A 20,680-nucleotide genomic window follows, 5' to 3' on the forward strand; every position below is an offset into this window, starting at 1 on the left:
CTGTGCACTGCAAGTTAGGCAAGAGTGAAGATAAGCTGGCACTTAGGATCCCTAAATTAGCCAAGCACAGGGTAGGGTCCCCCAATCAGAACCCTAGATAATAAATTAGAAAAGAAAATTTGGGGGGTGCTGGCGCTGAAAAAGCTTAGGGATGGTCTCTATATATATATATATATATAAAGGTTATGTTAAATTTACTTGAAGTATTTACCAAGATAGTCTCTGATATGACTGATATTAAAATTAGAGCGTGACAATTATATGTAATGGATTAAGGTGTATTTGGTGAAATAACCATTCAAAGGCTCAGTATGTCTGGTAGTTACAATATAACAGTATTTGTTATATTATATTAGTATTGGGACTTGCCTAATATAGACCTAATTCTTATAGATAGTTCTGGAAAATTGGCATACGCTAGATAAGGACTTTAAATAATTGACAGAGTTTATAGTACACTTTGGCAGACATAATTTATGGATGTGATATTCAACTCAAATGTATGATTGGAAAAATAAACCTTATATGGTACTAGACTAGACCTCTATGCAGTTATCAAATAATCAATGTTTAAAGAATATATGACCAGATAGGAGTAGAAATAAATATTTATTGAAAATAAAACTATGTTTAAAGATAAAAATGCTGGACGTCCAGACTAGTTAGATAAAAGCCGATATATATTTAACATGTAATTATGTGCGGTATACACAATGTGCAAGGGGCTGACCTGTATATAAGGTAAGTGCCTAGTATCAGAGGTGAATTGGGATACAAAGAGTACCTTTTTAAAATATCCTCACTCTACGTCTAGAGTGAGGAGGATTGCCAGTTCTTTTAGAGGAGATCCGTTCTTGAGCCCGTTGAGGAAGTTTGTAGAAACCCGGTGCTTCCTTGTTCCCCGGTGTCACTTTGTCCGGTATGATGTCCTGATTCCTTGTTGGTGTGTTTGTTGCTCAGCGTTACTTCGGCGTGGTGATCCTCGCTGGCTGTGTTGTTGCTCCTTACGTCACTTCCGGGAGTGACGTGCGATGACGTGTGGCACAGACTTTGCTGTGCGATATGTTGCAGTCCGTTCTACAGCGGTGTCCTCTTAAACAAATAACTAAGTAGCTGTATTAAAGTCTGTGATGTGCTTTTGCAGTCAATTACCTCCTAATGCCGCATCGGTCTATTAGTTGGTATCGCTGGCAAGGAGTGCTAATGTTTGCTTACTGCAGTCTTTAGACTTGAGTGCAGGTTAGATGCGAGTTGGTTTGTTGTCAGGCTAGTAGCCTGTATATGCGATCCGATATTCTCAGGGGGCACTTTTCTCAGTGCTATCTGGAGATGGTGCAGTATGCTTGAGCTAGCCAATGTTTAGCAGCATTACTGATCTGGAAGTAGAAAATTGCTTCTTAGCATAATTCCAAAGAGGTAATGGAGTTGTAGCAGGTGTAGAGAGGTTGTAATCCGTGTGCTACACTTGAAGAGTTACTCAAATCAACGCTTTTCACCCCACGCTTGGGGCTTTTTCAAGAATGAGTAACCTTATGAGACAGCAGCCTTTATAAGGGCCGAGCTCCCTTCTTATTGGTTGATCCGTTGTGGGTGTGTACCCCAGGTGTCTTTGCAGGTAGTTGATTTATTTTAAAGGTGGACTTTTTCTTCTTTTCTTTATCTCTCACTTAAGGGGATTATTAATAGTGTCTTCATCTCTTTGGGAGACTGTATAGTCTATCATTTTATCTATTTTTGATTACAGTCAAAGGCTCTAGGGAAATTTGTTCCAAATCCAGAATGGGGTTTAGATACATATGTGCATATTGTACAAATATAAGCTTAAAATCTAGGCACATTTGTAGGGATACAAGATAAAGTGGGTACATTGTTTCATCAGATTGACATTTGATATCTTATGAGGTCATAATTTCTACAAGAAATATGTGTTATTTAGATAATGTTTGATTATATTATTTATTTCTTATGATTATACTCTACAAACAGTACTTTTTTAATAGATAGGTAGTACATGAGAAAATACTCATTTGAGTAGTTGTAATGTACTGCACTATCATATTTTTGTATCAGTTAGTTGTATATACTTCCCTAAATGGGTATAATAGTTGGAGAGGACATTCTTGATTAACTATTTGCAGATATATGCATGGATGTTAATCATACATAAATGGGGTCACATCCAATTCTGAGTTTAGGCCCCATGGGTGTAGTGTCTTCATTTTATAAATTAGTTCAGCTTCTTTTTTAAGGAGTTTGTTCTCATAATTCTCTCCTCTCCAATGGGCTTCTACTTTTAAGATTCCCCAGAATCTGAAGTCTTTAAGTTTGTTATTGTGTACATCTTTAAAATGTTTGTAAAGGTGAGTATCCTTATTGCCTTTCTCTATGATCCAAAGGTGCTCTCTAATTCTTTCTCTTAGAGTTCTCGTTGTTTCCCCTAAATACTGTTTCCCACAGCTGCACTGAATGAGGTAGATGATTCCCTTATCAGTGCATCTGATAGTGTCCCTTATCTTGAAGACTTCTCCTGTATGGTTAGACTTAAATGATTTGGTTTTTGAGCTAAAATGGCATGACTTGCAGCAGAAACAGGGGTAGAACCCATTAACTTCATTTCCTTGTAGGTCCTTTTGTATCAGATGTTTCTCTTTATGCTTGTATTCACTAGGGGCTAGTAGTAATTTTAAGTTGTCTGAACGTCTGTACACGAATTTTGGTTTTATCAGTAATTTATCTCCTATGATGGGATCCTCCCTAACTAGGTGCCAGCGTTTTTTTATTAGTTTTTCTACTATTTTATGTTCTCCATTGTAATTGGTGATAAATGGTACATGGATATCATTGTCGTCTGGGTTTGTGAGATTATCAGTCACTTGCTTGTCTTTATATTTTAGTAAAGATTCTCTGTCTACTTGTTTCACTTGTTCAAAGTTATTCTGAATAGATGTTTCCTTGTAGCCCCACTCAGCAAAAAATTTTTGCTGAGTATGCGTGCTTGTTCTTCATAGTCTAATATTGTGGTGCAGTTTTTCCTCACTCGTAAAAACTGTGCCTTAGGTGTATTTTCTTTCCATTGTGTTAGGTGACAGCTGTCAGCATGGATAAAATTGTTAGAGTCTACATCTTTAAAGAAAGTTTTTGTGTGGAAACTATCCATTCTGATTTCAATATCAAGATCTAAGAAGGATATGTTAGTTTTGCTAGATTCGTAAGTAAATTTTAATCCTCTGTCATTTAGATTCATGCTGTTAAAGAATTCATGTAGGTCGGCTTCACTCCCCTTCCAAATAATGAGAATGTCGTCTATATATCTCTTATAGGTCACCAGATTTTGCACCAAGTTACACGACCCTAGGAAACCTTCTTCCCAACTTCCCATAAATAGGTTAGCGTAACTTGGTGCAAATCTGGTGCCCATCGCAGTCCCCTTGGTTTGTACGTACATCTTTCCATTGAATGAAAAGGTATTGTTATTTAGTATAAAGCTGATGCTATCTCGAATAAAGTCTTTTTGCTCGATTCTCATTTCTTTATCCTGTCTCAAAAACTTCGAGATTGCTTCTAGTCCTAGGTTGTGTTCAATATTTGTGTATAAGGACGTGACGTCGCAGGTGGCTAATGTTATGTCACCTTCTACTTTTAGTGTTTTCAGAATCTGTAGTACTTGAGTTGAGTCTCTTAAATAAGAGGGGAGTGTTCTCACATATTTTTGTAGGTATTTATCAATGTACAGGGAGAGATTGGCTGTGATTTAATTGATTCCTGATATTATAGGCCTTCCTGGGGGGGCCTGTAAATTCTTGTGAATTTTCGGGAGAAAATAGAAAATAGGAATTTTTGGGAATTTTGGATACAGGAAATCAAATTCTTTGGAATTAAGTATACCTAGTTGGTGTGCTTTTTCTAAATGATTAATCAGTATAATTGTGTCAACCCTAGTTGGGTCCCTCTTTAGCTCCCTGTATGTGGTTTGGTCTCCCAGCAGTCTGTTTGCTTCTTCTAGATAGTATGTTCTATCCATGACCACTATTCTCCCTCCCTTATCCGCTGGTTTTATGATAATATCTTGGTTGGTTCTTAGTTGTTTGAGAGCTGCAATCTCAGATTTATTTAGATTCTTTTGGGGCTGTTTTCTCATCTCAAATCTTTCTAGATCCCTTAATACAACCTTTTCAAAGCTCTCCAGGTTTTTGCCTTGGACGGCTAAAACTTAGATTTTGCCCTTAGATTAGTATGGACAAATTTGTCATTAGTGGGCGGGACCGAAAGAAATTATACAACAGACACATATAGACCTAACAATAGAGAACAATATAGACCCCCAAAAAAACCTCTAAGTGACAACTGGGGCAACTATAACAGGAGACATACGGGGTATAATACCCCAGGATATAAATCATATCACCCAACTAACACCCCTGACCCATACCCTAGATCTAATCAAGAAAATGACTGTGACCATTTCAGGTTCTCATATCCCAATTATCGAAATAACAGAAATACACATTATGATGATTACACTAGTAGTGACTGGTATACATCTGACTACAGACAAAATGATTGGTACAATGAGGGAAACCACCAAAATAGTAATTACGAGTATAACAGCTTCCATCCAGAAAGGATCCAAAGACATGAACATTACAAAGATAGACGTCACCAAAACAAAACAATTAGACATACAAACCAGCCTTACCATAGGAAAGAAGAAAAAAAAACTGGAGAATACCTCTAAGAAATAGGTTTGACCCAATATCTAGGAATCAAAATTCAGAAACCACTAACAGTAATGTTAGTTTTTTTTAGGGGAAACACCACTAGCAGAAACATCCAGAGGGGATATCACAGAAAGGGTACATCTAGCGCCACTGATGAATCTAAGAAAAAGAACCCTAGAGGGAAGAGAGAAGGAAGAAACAGAAAACCCAAAGAAACTGAGAGAAAGGAGGGACAAACGATAGAAAACATACACAATGGCGTATTCAATATTAGCAACCACAATCTGACACAAATTGAACAAAAAGTGCTAAATCGAGGTCTATCCTTTGCACCCACGTCTAGAATGAATACATTCGAAACACACATCCACATACACCAATTTGTGAGGAAACTAACTCTAAAGAGGTATTTCCTAAAAAATCCCATTGGAATTGACAGAAACCCGCCCACTAATGACAAATTTGTCCATACTAATCTAAGGGCAAAATCTACGTTTTATTCGTCCAATGACAAAGGCAAAAACCTGGAGAGCTTTGAAAAGGTTGTATTAAGGGATCTAGAAAGATTTGAGATGAGAAAACAGCCCCAAAAGAATCTAAATAAATCTGAGATTGCAGCTCTCAAACAACTAAGAACCAACCAAGATATTATCATAAAACCAGCGGATAAGGGAGGGGGAATAGTGGTCATGGATAGAACATGCTATCTAGAAGAAGCAAACAGACTGCTGGGAGACCGAACCACATACAGGGAGCTAAAGAGGGACCCAACTAGGGTTGACACAATTTTACTGATTAATCATTTAGAAAAAGCACACCAACTAGGTATACTTAATTCCAAAGAATTTGATTTCCTGTATCCAAAATTCCCAAAAATTCCTATTTTCTATTTTCTCCCGAAAATTCACAAGAATTTACAGGCCCCCCCAGGAAGGCCTATAATATCAGGAATCAATTCAATCACAGCCAATCTCTCCCAGTACATTGATAAATACCTACAAAAATATGTGAGAACACTCCCCTCTTATTTAAGAGACAACTCAAGTACTACAGATTCTGAAAACACTAAAAGTAGAAGGTGACATAACATTAGCCACCTGCGACGTCACGTCCTTATACACAAATATTGAACACAACCTAGGACTAGAAGCAATCTCGAAGTTTTTGAGACAGGATAAAGAAATGAGTATCGAGCAAAAAGACTTTATTCTAGATAGCATCAGCTTTATACTAAATAACAATACCTTTTCATTCAATGGAAATATGTACGTACAAACCAAGGGGACTGCGATGGGCACCAGATTTGCACCAAGTTACGCTAACCTATTTATGGGAAGTTGGGAAGAAGGTTTCCTAGGGTCGTGTAACTTGGTGCAAAATCTGGTGACCTATAAGAGATATATAGACGACATTCTCATTATTTGGAAGGGGAGTGAAGCCCACCTACATGAATTCTTTAACAGCATGAATCTAAATGATAGAGGATTAAAATTTACTTATGAATCTAGCAAAACTAACATATCCTTCTTAGATCTTGATATTGAAATCAGAATGGATAGTTTCCACACAAAAACTTTCTTTAAAGATGTAGACTCTAACAATTTTATCCATGCTGACAGCTGTCACCTAACACAATGGAAAGAAAATACACCTAAGGCACAGTTGTTACGAGTGAGGAAAAACTGCACCACAATATTAGACTATGAAGAACAAGCACGCATACTCAGCAAAAAAATTTCAGATAGGGGCTACAAGGAAACATCTATTCAGAATAACTTTGAACAAGTGAAACAAGTAGACAGAGAATCTTTACTAAAATATAAAGACAAGCAAGTGACTGATAATCTCACAAACCCAGACGACAATGATATCAATGTACCATTTATCACCAATTACAATGGAGAACATAAAATAGTAGAAAAACTAATAAAAAAACGCTGGCACCTAGTTAGGGAGGATCCCATCATAGGAGATAAATTACTGATAAAACCAAAATTCGTGTACAGACGTTCAGACAACTTAAAATTACTACTAGCCCCTAGTGAATACAAGCATAAAGAGAAACATCTGATACAAAAGGACCTACAAGGAAATGAAGTTAATGGGTTTTACCTCTGTTTCTGCTGCAAGTCGTGCCATTTTAGCTCAAAAACCAAATAATTTAAGTCTAACCATACAGGAGAAGTCTTCAAGATAAGGGACACTATCAGATGCACTGATAAGGGAATCATCTACCTCATTCAGTGCAGCTGTGGGAAACAGTATTTAGGGGAAACAACGAGAACTCTAAGAGAAAGAATTAGAGAGCACCTTTGGATCATAGAGAAAGGCAATAAGGATACTCACCTTTACAAACATTTTAAAGATGTACACAATAACAAACTTAAAGACTTCAGATTCTGGGGAATCTTAAAAATAGAAGCCCATTGGAGAGGAGAGAATTATGAGAACAAACTCCTTAAAAAAGAAGCTGAACTCATTTATAAAATGAAGACACTACACCCATGGGGCCTAAACTCAGAATTGGATGTGACCCCATTTATGTATGATTAACATCCATGCATATATCTGCAAATAGTTAATCAAGAATGTCCTCTCCAACTATTATACCCATTTAGGGAAGTATATACAACTAACTGATACAAAAATATGATAGTGCAGTACATTACAACTACTCACATGAGTATTTTCTCATGTACTACCTATCTATTAAAAAAGTACTGTTTGTAGAGTATAATCATAAGAAATAAATAATATAATCAAACATTATCCAAATAACACATATTTCTTGTAGAAATTATGACCTCATAAGATATCAAATGTCAATCTTGATGAAACAATGTACCCACTTTATCTTGTATCCCTACAAATGTGCCTAGATTTTAAGCTTATATTTGTACAATATGCACATATGTATCTAAACCCCATTCTGGATTTGGAACAAATTTCCCTAGAGCCTTTGACTGTAATCAAAAATAGATAAAATGATAGACTATACAGTCTCCCAAAGAGATGAAGACACTATTAATCATCCCCTTAAGTGAGAGATAAAGAAAAGAAGAAAAAGTCCACCTTTAAAATAAATCAACTACCTGCAAAGACACCTGGGGTACACACCCACAACGGATCAACCAATAAGAAGGGAGCTCGGCCCTTATAAAGGCTGCTGTCTCATAAGGTTACTCATTCTTGAAAAAGCCCCAATCGTGGGGTGAAAAGCGTTGATTTGAGTAACTCTTCAAGTGTAGCACACGGATTACAACCTCTCTACACCTGCTACAACTCCATTACCTCTTTGGAATTATGCTAAGAAGCAATTTTCTACTTCCAGATCAGTAATGCTGCTAAACATTGGCTAGCTCAAGCATACTGCACCATCTCCAGATAGCACTGAGAAAAGTGCCCCCTGAGAATATCAGATCGCATATACAGGCTACTAGCCTGACAACAAACCAACTCGCATCTAACCTGCACTCAAGTCTAAAGACTGCAGTAAGCAAACATTAGCACTCCTTGCCAGCGATACCAACTAATAGACCGATGCGGCATTAGGAGGTAATTGACTGCAAAAGCACATCACAGACTTTAATACAGCTACTTAGTTATTTGTTTAAGAGGACACCGCTGTAGAACGGACTGCAACATATCGCACAGCAAAGTCTGTGCCACACGTCATCGCACGTCACTCCCGGAAGTGACGTAAGGAGCAACAACACAGCCAGCGAGGATCACCACGCCGAAGTAACGCTGAGCAACAAACACACCAACAAGGAGTCAGGACATCATACCGGACAAAGTGACACCGGTGAGCAAGGAAGCACCGGGTTTCTACAAACTTCCTCACCGGGCTCAAGAACGGATCTCCTCTAATAGAACTGGCAATCCTCCTCACTCTAGACGTAGAGTGAGGATATTTTATAAAGGTACTCTTTGTATCCCAATTCACCTCTGATACTAGGCACTTACCTTATATACAGGTCAGCCCCTTGCACATTGTGTATACCGCACATAATTACATGTTAAATATATATCGGCTTTTATCTAACTAGTCTGGACGTCCAGCATTTTTATCTTTAAACATAGTTTTATTTTCAATAAATATTTCTACTCCTATCTGGTCATTGTATATTCTTTAAACATTGATTATTTGATAACTGCATAGAGGTCTAGTCTAGTACCATATAAGGTTTATTTCTCCAATCATACATTTGAGTTGAATATCACAACCACAAATTATCTCTGCCAAAGTGTACTATAAACTCTGTCAATTATTTAAAGTCCTTATCTAGCGTATGCCAATTTTCCAGAACTATCTATAAGAATTAGGTCTATATTAGGCAAGTCCCAATACTAATATAATATCACAAATACTGTTATATTGTAACTACCAGACATACTGAGCCTTTAAATGGTCATTTCACCAAATACACCTTAATCCATTACATATAATTGTCACGCTCTAATTTTAATATCAGTCATATCAGAGAATATCTTGGTAAATACTTCAAGTTAATTTAACATAACATATATATATATATATATATATATATATATATAGACTATCCCTAAGCTTTTTCAGCGCCAGCACCCCCCAAATTTTCTGTGCACTGCAAGCTCAGTTACTGTCACTAGCGGATATTTATATACATAGCCTGGTCTGTGCACAGTCACTGTCACTAGCGGATATTTATACACATAGCATGGTCTGTGCACTGCAAGCTTATTCACTGTCACTAGCGGATATTTATACACATAGCTTAGTCTGTGTACTGCAAGCTCAGTCACTGTCACTAGCGGATATTTATACACATAGCATGGTCTGTGCACTGCAAGCTCAGTCACTGTCACTAGCGGATATTTATACACATAGCTTGGTCTGTGCACTGCAAGCTCAGTCCCTGTCACTAGCGGATATTTATACGCATAGCTTGTTCTGTGCACTGCAAGCTCAGTTACTGTCACTAGCGGATATTTATAGACATAGCATGGTCTGTGCACTGCAAGCTCAGTCACTGTCACTAGTGGATATTTATACACATAGCTTGGTCTGTGCACTGCAAGCTCAGTCACTGTCACCAGCGGATATTTATACACATAGCTTGGTCTGTGCACTGCAAGCTCAGTCACTGTCACTAGCGGATATTTATAGACATATCTTGGTCTGTGCACTGCAAGCTCAGTCACTGTCACTAGCGGATATTTATACACATAGCTTGGTCTGTGCACTGCAAGCTCAGTCACTGTCACTAGCGAATATTTATACACATATCTTGGTCTGTGCACTGCAAGCTCAGTCACCGTCACTAGCGGATATTTATACACATAGCCTGGTCTGTGCACTGCAAGCTCAGTCACTGTCACTAGCGGATATTTATACACATAGCTTAGTCTGTGTACTGCAAGCTCAGTCACTGTCACTAGCGGATATTTATACACATAGCTTAGTCTGTGCACTGCAAGCTCAGTTACTGTCACTGGCGGATATTTATAGACATAGCATGGTCTGTGCACTGCAAGCTCAGTCACTGTCACTAGCGGATATTTATACACATAGCTTGGTCTGTGCACTGCAAGCTCAGTCACTGTCACTAGCGGATATTTATACACATAGCTTGGTCTGTGCACTGCAAGCTCAGTCACTGTCACTAGCGGATATTTATACACATAGCTTGGTCTGTGCACTGCAAACTCAGTCACTGTCACTAGCGGATATTTATACACATCACACTGAAAGCAAAGTCACCACTACTAGCGGATATATTTAAACACAGGTAAGTGATACATCTGGGTGTCTCTGGCTGAGAATCCTGCTTATGAAGTGACGTTATGTTGTTTGTGTTTAAGCTACTACAGAGCAGATTACGGAACCATAAGGATATGAAGTCATTATGACCATAACTAATGTTACAGGAGAGATTTTACTGAAACACCCAGGAGGGGCAAAGTGCTTTGTTAAATACAGTAAATAGATTAACAAAGAAAAGAGAATTGATAAAAGTTAAAAGAAAAAGGAGGTGGTCCATACCAATCCGATGTTGTTACAGGAGAGGTTTATACTCTTTAGAGTTGTGTTCTGTGACAGGACCTGACACAACATGGTGGCAGTGGGCTCAGACAGTTTATTGCTCCCCAGGTGTAGTGTCACCAAGCTCTGGTTCAGTAGAAGCGCCTGGCACATGGCATGCCCGCCCTCATCTCCCATGTGGTTTAGCCTGAGGTTCAGGGAAGTCAGGCTTGTGTTCTTGGCCAGTGCACGGGCGATGGACTGAGCTCCATGAGCGTGTATGTTGTTGTTGCACAGATTCAGGATCTGCAGCTTGCTTTGACTCAGTAGTTTCCCCACGGCTCTGGAACCTCGATCCGATATCTGGTTGTGGGACAGGTCCAGGTGGATCAGGGATGGATGGTCCAGCAACATCCTGATCAGGATACGAGCCTTCTCATCGTCCACTTTACTCTTCTGAAGACTGAAGACCTAGTAAGAAGCAAACATAAATGGGTTTTATTATGAGCCACCTAATATAGAGTCACATCCATTTCAGAAACATTTATGGTTGTGCGTGCTTTGGGAAGGAGGACTATGAACACCTTTAAAAACGAGTAGAGATGTGAGAGAACATGTTACAGCTACTGGGCTGATCCTTCAGCTGTACATAGATATTGTCTATGGCATCTGGTTCTGATCTTGTGAGACTCCATCTGCAGAGAGTAACTCAGATTTACAGATATAGAAGAGAATATTGTCAGTAAAGTCACAATAGTCCTGGGATATTACCATTTGCTACTTACTAATGTCTCATGGGGCTTTATAGACAAAGCTCATTGATGATAAAACACAACTTACACATGCTTTTACTCGTGGGCTAGACAACTAAAGGGACATTCCTGTAATTTACCCATATAATAGTATTAATTAGCTACATACATGATACCTTACATAGCAAACAACAAATGCAAGAAAAATCACAACTGCAACATCTGGAAAACTTTTTATATCCCTGTATTACGTTATTACTGTAAAATTAATTTACAGTCATTTTCAGCTTTCTGTGTTTGTTAGTGTTCTAGATCCTGGATACAGGTTTTTGTCTAGAACAAGAACGTGAATACATTTTTAAAGAACATCATTTTCCTTCTGATTAATCTGGTGTCGTTATCTTGTCAAATTCAAGCTATTCCTTTAACAAGAAATATTAAAATATTCACTTTAGAGTAGACTTTTAAAGAGGGTGTTTTTGAAAAGAAAAAAAAATGTTTTAATTATGTTAAAAAAAATAATATATCTGGTTATCCTGCACAGTAAGATGTATCACTCTTTTTAGATCCCACTATTGTAGACGTTGTGCGCACTTTCTTCTGTGAGATATTAATTTCTTGCACAATTCTTGATTTTGGGGTAAAATCACACAAAACATAAAAAACATAAATTATGCTTACCAGATCATTTTATTTCCTTCTGTATAAGGAGAGTCCATGGCATCATTCCTTAATGTTGTAGAAAAATAAAACTGAACTTGGCCACCAGGAAGAGGCAAAGACACCCCAGCCAAAGGCTTAAATACCTCTCCCACTCCCCTCATCCCCCAGTTATTCTGCCAAGGGAACAAGGAACAGTAGGAGAAATATCAGGGTATAAATGGTGCCAGAAGAAAAATATAATTTAGAGGGCCGCCCATCGGAGAACGCCCATATACAGAAGGAAATTAAATTATCTGGTAAGCATAATTTATGTTTTCCTTCTTAATATAAGGAGAGTCCACGGCATCATTCCTTACTGTTCGGAAACTTATACCCAAGCTCTAGAGGACACTGAATGATAACTGGAGGGACAAAAAGAGAGAGGCGGACCTTAATCTGAGGGCACCACAGCCTGCAAAACCTTCCTCCCGAAAGCTGCTTCAACCGAAGCAAAAAACATCAAACTTGTAAAATTTAGAAAAAGTGTGTAAGGAGGACCAGGTAGCCGCCTTACAAATCTGATCCATAGAGGCCTCGCTCTTAAAGGCCCAAGAGGAAGCCACTGCTCTAGTAGAATGAGCCGTAATCCTCTGAGGAGGTTTATGTCCCGCTGCAAGGCGGATAATACTCCTCAACCAAAAAGATAAGGAATTTGAGAATAGACAACAAACAAGGACGAAGTTTGTCTAAAATCCTTAGTAGCCTGAATGTAGAACTTCAAGGCGCTAACCACGTCCAAAATTATGAAGCAAACGTTCCTTCGCAGAAGGATTTGGACACAAGGAAGGAACCACAATCTCTTGATTGATGTTGCGGTGTGACACGACCTTAGGAAGAAAACCTAACTTAGTACGTAGGACAGCCTTAACAGAATGGAACACCAGATAAGGAGGCTCACATTGCAAGGCGGCAATCTCAGATACTCTGAGCGCAGAAGCAATAGCCAGGACAATAATTTAATGTCAATCTCATGCATAGGCTCAAACGGAGCCCGTTGCAACACCTTAAGAACAAGATTTAGACTCCAAGGAGGAAATCTGTCCCCTCAGGTAACTGGCAGAAAGGCCCTTCTCCAAACCAACCTGGAGAAACAATACTATCCTGGCAACCTTAAGTTTATGCCAGGAAAATCCCCGCTCTTCACACCAGAATAAGTAGGTTCTCCACACCTTGTGATAGATGCGACGAGTAAACGGCTTACAAGCCTGAATGAGAGTATCAATCACTCTCTCAGAAAAACCTCTCTTGGCTAGGACTAAGCGTTTAATCGCCACGCAGTCAGCCTCAGAGAATCTAGATGCGACAAGGTAACTTCCACGGAGGAAAAGATGACATCCTCACCAGAACTGCGAACCACATCCTTCGTGGCCACGATGGAGCAATCAGTATCACTGATTCCTGCTTGATGCGGGCCACTACACCAGGAAGAAGTGGTAACGGCAGAAAAAGGTAAATTAGACTGAACCTCCAAGGCACTGCTAATGCATCTATTAGCTCCACCTGAGGATCCATGGACTTCGACCCATATCTGGGTAGCTTGATATTGAGACAAGACGCCATGAGATCTATCTCCGGCGTCCCCCACCTGTTGCATATCTCCGCAAACACTTTGGGATGGAGAGACCATTCCCCCAGATGAATGGATTGTCTGCTAAGAAAATCCGCTTCCCAGCTGTCCACACCCGGAATGTGGATCGCTGACAGCTAACAGCTGTGGGCCTCCGCCGTCTCCTTAATTTGCGATACCTCCCTCATTGCTAGGGAGCTTCTCGTTCCCCCTTGATGGTTGATGTAAGCTACCGAGGTTATATTGTCTGATTGGAATCTGATAAACTGGGATGAACCCAGAATGGGCTAAGCTTTCAGAGCATTGAAGATTGCCCGAAGTTCTAGAATGTTGATCAGGGGGGAGCGTTCCTCCTGAGACCACAGGCCCTGTGACTTCTTGGCACCCCAAACAGCTCCCCATCCTGAAAGACTTGCATTCGTAGTCACAATCTCCCAGGATGGTCTTAAGAAGGATGTCCCTCGGGACACATGATCTGGACAGACCCACCAAGAGAGCGATTCTCTCGACCGGTTGTCCAGAGAGATCCGTTGTTGAGACCGATCCGAATGATCGCCGTTCCACTGCCTCAGCATGCACCATTGCAGCGGTCTGAGACAGAACCTGGCAAAGGGAATGATGTCAATGCTGGACACCATGAGACCAATTATCTCCATACACTGAGCCACAAAGGGCCTTAAGGAGGTCCGGAGGGCAAGACATGCCGAAGCAAGCTTGCAACACCCTCTGGTCTGTTAGAAATATCCTAATGGATATGGAGTCTATTATAGTACCCAGGAATTCTACCATGGTGCATGGAATAAGAGAACTCTTTTCTAGGTTTATCTTCCATCCATGAGATTGAAGAAGAGAGAGAAGAGATTCCGAATGGTCCTCCACCAGATGAAAATATGGTGCTTGCACCAGAATATCGTCCAAATAGGGAGCTACTGCTATACCCCGGGTTCTGGCAACGGCTAGAAGAGCCCCTAGAACCTTCATAAAAATTATTGGAGCAGTAGCTAGAACAAACAGAAGTGCAATGAACTGGAAGTGCTGGTCCAGGAATGCAAAGTGATCCTTGTGGATTGGAACGTGAAGGTAAGAAGGTAAGAAACTGTCCTTTCTGAATTAAAGAAAGGATGGACCTTATTGTCTCCATCTTGATCGAAGGGACATTTAGAAATTTGTTTAAGCACTTTAGGTCCAGGATCAGGCAAAAAGTTCCCTCCTTCTTTGGGACCACGAAAAGGTTTGAATAGTATCCCAAGCCTCTTTCTGCGATAGGAACCGGGTCAATGACCCCTAAGGAGGACAGATCCTGCACGCACCCCAGAAAGGCTTCCCTATTTTATGGTCTGGAAGACAGGATTAAGAGAAGAATTTTTGCCCTTGGGTGGATCAGACTTGAAACCTATCCTGTATCCCGGAGCTATGACCTCCAGGACCCATGGATCTTGCACGTCTCTGAACCAAGAATCTGAAAACAGCGACAGTCTGCCACTACACGATCCAGCGCCAGATCGGGGGCTCCCCTTCATGACGATTTATTCTCGGCGGGCTAATTGCTCTGCTTGGATTTATTCCAGAATTGAGCCGGCTTCCAAGTACTCTTGGTTTGCTCAGGCTTAGCAGAGGGCTGCTGTTGTTGGGATTTATCAGAACAAAAATTAGAACTTTGTCCCTTAGACTTGTACTTTTTATTATGCGGACGGAAGGCACCCTTGCCCCCTGGAGTCCAGACCTGGACCAAATAAAATATTTCCCTTAAAAGGGAAGGAGAGAAGTCTGGACTAAGAAGTCATGTCCGCAGACCAGGAATTCAGCCAGAGCGCCCGACAGGTCTGAACAGCAAAACCAGACACCTTAGCATTTAGGGGAATAATCTGCATGTTCGCATCACAGATAAAAGAATTAGCAATTCTCAATGCTCTGATTCTTTCCTGGATAACGTCGAGGGGACCCTCCACCTCGATCAATTCCAATAAGGAGTCGCACCAGTAGGTAGCTGCTCCGGAAACAGAGGCAACAGCCGCTGCTGTTTGAAACAAGTATCCCGTATGTTGGAACATCTTTCTTAGAAAAGTTTCCATCTTCTTATCCATCGGCTCTCTGAACGACGAGCTATCCTCAAGCGGGCTAGTAGTATGCTTGGGAAGCGTGGCGCCATCCACCTTAGGCACGGAATCCCATAATTCCAATTGAGAGTCCGGGACCGGGAATAATTTCTTAAAGGAAGACGAAGGGGAAAAGGAAGATCCAATCCTGTCCCATGCGGTTTTAATAATGTTCGCCATCTTTACAGGTACAGGCACTACTCTGTCCTCATATACTCTGTCTATTAGGAATCAAAGGTTCATCAGGCAGCTTGGCCTCTGGAACCTATAATGTAGACAGGACATCATTTAGAAGAAAATGTAAGTGTTAAATCTTAAATCTAAAAGCTGGTTCCTCCGCAGCAGACTCCGAACCAGAAAGTTCACCCTCTGAAGCCTCAGAGCGTGACTCATCCTTGGATAACTTAGTCAGAACAGATAAATCCAATAAATCACATGACCACCCCTGGGCAGGAGAGCTATGTTTAACCTTTTGCTGGCATTTAGCAGGGCGAGGTAAAGCACTGAGGGCCTCAGACACCGCCGCTTTTAACTGCATGGTAAAATCTGGTGGTAAAAGGCTCCCTCCAGATGGAGGATCAGGCGTGCTACAGGAAACTGCATGTGTAGAAGGAGATGACTGATGGGTATGCACCTCATGGGATGGCGAGTCCTCAGAGGTAGACGGCTAAGTGGTACTAAAGGGGTTAACCTTCTTAGACCTAATAACAAGTTCAAGGCATGTGGAACATAGTTGAGAGGGCGGGCATACCAAGGCCTCCTAACAATATAAACAGGTATTACTATTTGGAATAGAGGGAGTACTCTCTAATATCTCTGAATCCTCCATAGCTAAAAGGGACACTAAACCCAAATTTTTTTCTTTCTTGATTCGGATAGAGCATGACATTTTAAGCAACTCTCTAATTTAATCCTATTATCAAATTTTCTTTATTCTCTTAGTATCTTTATTTGAAATACAAGAATGTAAAGTTTAGATGCCGGCCCATTTTTGGTGAACAACCTGGGTTGTCCTTGCTGATTGGTGGATAAATTCATCCAATAAAAACGTGCTGTCTAGAGTACTGAACAAAAAAAAAACCTTAGATGCCTTCTTTTTCAAATAAAGATAGCAAGAGAACAAAGAAAAAATTATAATAGGAGTAAATTAGAAACTTGCTTAAAATTGCATGCTCTATCTGAATCACGAAAGAAAAAATTTGGGTTCAGTGTCCCTTTAAGCTAATGACAGTAGGACACAGAAAATAAAACAATCTTTTTTATTTCTCAAAAAACGGCACCTTTATATTTCCAATGGCTGGGGCACTTACCACCTCCTAGACCCAGACAATACAGAAAAAAGCGAGACCACTCCCGGTCACATGGTGCGCAAGGCAGGACCGCCCCTGCTATGAGAAAAAGCACGCCAAGCTACACAGCATTCAAAGTGAAAGTAAACACCTGTGTGTTCCAGTCATATAACAAACAGTCTATGAGCCCAATAAATTTCACACATAAAGCAGCATAAAATCAAAAGCATCACATTTGATTAATCCCCACTGTTCAATAATCCCCCTCAGGAGATATTAACCCATGATTCTATTAAGATAAAAGGAGCCACACTGTGACCCTGTCTTCTAGCGTTTTCAACATCATTTTAACACCTCTTCCACTTTACCTCTTCCTATTACTTAGTATAGGCAAAGAGAATGACTGGGGGGGTGGAGTCAAGGGAGGAGCTATATAGACAGCTCTGCTGGGGTGCTCTTCGCAACTTCCAAGTAAGGATGAATCCGTGGACTCGTCGTATCTAGTAGAAGAAAATTAAAACAATCTTACCAGAATCCATGCTGTGGAACAGAAACACAGCCTCTCAAGTGTGATAGTCTTGAAGCAGCCCTCCTGACATCGACTTGAGTGAGAAAACAAGCAGGCAGTGAAACTCGTCAACACTGATTGCTTAGGAGCTGTTAGCAGGCAGTCTGGATGGTTTCGCAGAAAGACTCTCCCTGCATCTCCAGACTCTAACTTTCGTCAATGCTCTCACTGAGAGGCTGACAAGACTACTTAAAACTCCAGTCCCATATCGAAGGGAAGATACCTTTCCTAAGGAACTACTCCGAATCTTCTGACACTTCTCTGCCATCCTCCTGTGAAGAAAGGCAAAGAATGACTGGGGGATAGGGGAATTTAAGCCTTTGGCTGGGGTGTCTTTGCCTCCTCCTGGTGGCCAGGTTCAATATTTCCCAACAGTAAGGAATGATGCTGTGGACTCTCCTTATTTTAAGAAGGAAAAAATATTTCTGCTTGATCAAATAACTTTAAAAAAATGTATAATAAGCACTTGAAGAGTATTATCAACACACATGCTAACTTTACCCATAATGCCCCTGTTCAGATTCATTATCTTTCCCTAAACTCTTATCGCTGTAATTCTGGAACATGTTTAATCGCACACATTAGCATAAAGGGACCAATCAAAACACTAATGTAACATTTAAACTTAAAATATCGCCATAGAATGTCATTTTTGTTTGCAATTACATTTTTCATTTCAGTTGAAGAAAAACACATTTTCTGATGTTATCTGTGATACCAGTGGAGGCTCCTCCGTTTGTGCACATTCGCACGTGAACCCCCAGCCAGGGCAAGAGGGCAAAAAAAAAAATTGAGCAAAAAAAAAATACCTAAAAAAAAATTAAAATATTTGTTTAATAAAATATAATTTTTCAAATAGTCTCCTATGATCCTATCTGAAAAATTAATATTTTATTATTATCCCCAGCAAGTTGCAACAGTACTGCCTAGTTAGTATTTATTTACTCTGACTGTGTCTACTAGTATGTGTTCTACTGTTTTGTACATAGGGAGGCAGAGGCAGGAAGCTAGGACCGGGCGGACACAACAGCATAGCAGACAGTATTTGGCTTTGCTCTGCCTGACAACAGCTGACGTCACTAGCTTCCAGACGCTCACTCTGTCTCCTCCTCTCCCGACCCGACCAGCAGGCTGCTGTGTGCGCACACAAACTATTCGTCGCACATGCGAATAGAGGGAGACCCTATCCTGCACAGTGATCTATGCTTCACTGTGCAGGCGTAGCTCCTCCCAGGCCCGTCGCTGCCATAGACCCATAATCGCACAGGCTGAAGTGTGCGGTCTTGCACGTCAGCCTGTGCTCTGCCTATGCCTCCACTGTGATACGCTGTTGAGTCCACGTGACGGCCCCCATAAGGCTCCTCCCCCTCAACGGCGCGAAAGTCGCATTGATGAGATAGCCGTTGAGGAGAGAGGAGTCTTGTGTTGATGTTGCTTGCTTTGCTGACACTTGACTTTGCAAATCCATTCCCTGGTTCCCATCTCTAACTTGTTGGCAACTTGGCACGAATTTGAACTTGGTGCTATTGCTATATATTATTTGCTAACCTGCCTTGGCTGCAACTTGCAGTTGCAAGCAATCTCTATCTCAGTGACAGAAATCCGGAGTCGTCACTGAATTGTGCAGTGTATAGGTGTCTGCCCCTTCAACCATCCTGCATGAGGAGCTTTAGACCGATCAGAAAATGAAGGTTAAGTTAAGTGATCACACTCAGTCATATTTGTTAAAAAATCAGTTACTTTGCTCTGCTTCATATTTTTAAAAGGATTTTGTTTTTATTATAGTTATTTTAATTTTGCTAAAATTGTATGCTATAAATTAGTCCCCTTGTCTATGAACTGCTCAGTTTACTCTAAACGCCTTTTTGTTTGTTGCTTGCACTCCTCATTAACTTTTTAAAAATAAAGTGGAATCCCCTTGTGTATCTGTCCCAGTGTGTGTAGTGTATCCATATGTATGTGAGTGTATTTATTAATATGTGTGTGTATGTATGTATGTTTTAAAAAAAACGTGTCAGATTTAAAGGAGATTGTCAGATGATCCTTTATTGAAAGACAGAGAAGTCAGCACTCAAAGAAAATAGGTAAGTAAACTAAATAGTTTTAATTGTATTTTACTGTAATTTTTCAATAAAAACTATTTAGTTTACTACCCTATTTTCTTTGAGTGCTAACATCTGTCTTTCAATAAAGGATCACTTCTCCTTTAAATCTGTCTTAAGATTTGTTTTGTTTTTTTTGTGTGTGTGTTTCTTTTCATTTAAACATTGGTTTGTAAGGGTCTGCACCAAAGTGTAAACATATATTTTTTAGGAAAATTGTTTTCATGCAAATAAAGCTCCCTTCATTACCATGTATGGGTATGTGTGTAATTATATATATATATATATATATATATATATATATATATATATATATATATATAAATATATGTGTGTGTATGTGTATAACTGTATATGTGTGTATAAAAGTGTGTATATAACTGTGTATGTGTGTGTGTAAATGTGAGTATAAATGTGTATAACTGTATATGTGTGTATAAAAGTGTGTGTATAACTGTGTATGTGTGTGTGTAAATGTGAGTATAAATGTTTGTGTGTGTATAACTGTGTGTGTGTGTGTGTGTGTGTGTGTGTGTGCGTTTGTATATAACTGTGTATATGTGTGTATAAATGTGTGTGTGTGTGTGTATAACTGTGCGCGTGTGTGTGTAAATGTGTGTGTGTGTATAACTGTGCGTGTGTGTGTGTAAATGTGTGTCTGTGTGTGTGTATATATATATGTGTATAAAGGAGTTGGGAGGAGCACAGGAGATGGGAGGGGGAATAGGGTAGAGGAGGGGCAGAGGAGGTAGGTAGGTAGGTGGAGCAAAGAGGAGCTGCGAAGCCCTGCCACACTATATATAGTAACTGCAGGGTGTATGTGGTGCTCTTGTCTTTCAATATACACAGGTTACAACACACAGAAATACACATAACACACTG

The 20,680-nt window shown here is 40.0% G+C and overlaps 1 protein-coding gene across 1 annotated transcript in view; it reads right to left on the reverse strand.

The window, feature by feature from the left end:
* TCTE1 (t-complex-associated-testis-expressed 1) overlaps positions 1 to 20,680 on the reverse strand; it is a 190,377-nt gene that overhangs the window by 14,082 nt on the left and 155,615 nt on the right. The window contains exon 3 of the mRNA XM_053712820.1: positions 10,744 to 11,193. Within this exon, the coding sequence (XP_053568795.1) occupies positions 10,744 to 11,193 (450 nt within the window). The remainder of the gene's footprint in view (positions 1 to 10,743; positions 11,194 to 20,680) is intronic.

This window comes from Bombina bombina, chromosome 4, assembly GCF_027579735.1.
Source record: "Bombina bombina isolate aBomBom1 chromosome 4, aBomBom1.pri, whole genome shotgun sequence".
Classification (NCBI taxonomy): Eukaryota; Metazoa; Chordata; class Amphibia; order Anura; family Bombinatoridae; genus Bombina; species Bombina bombina.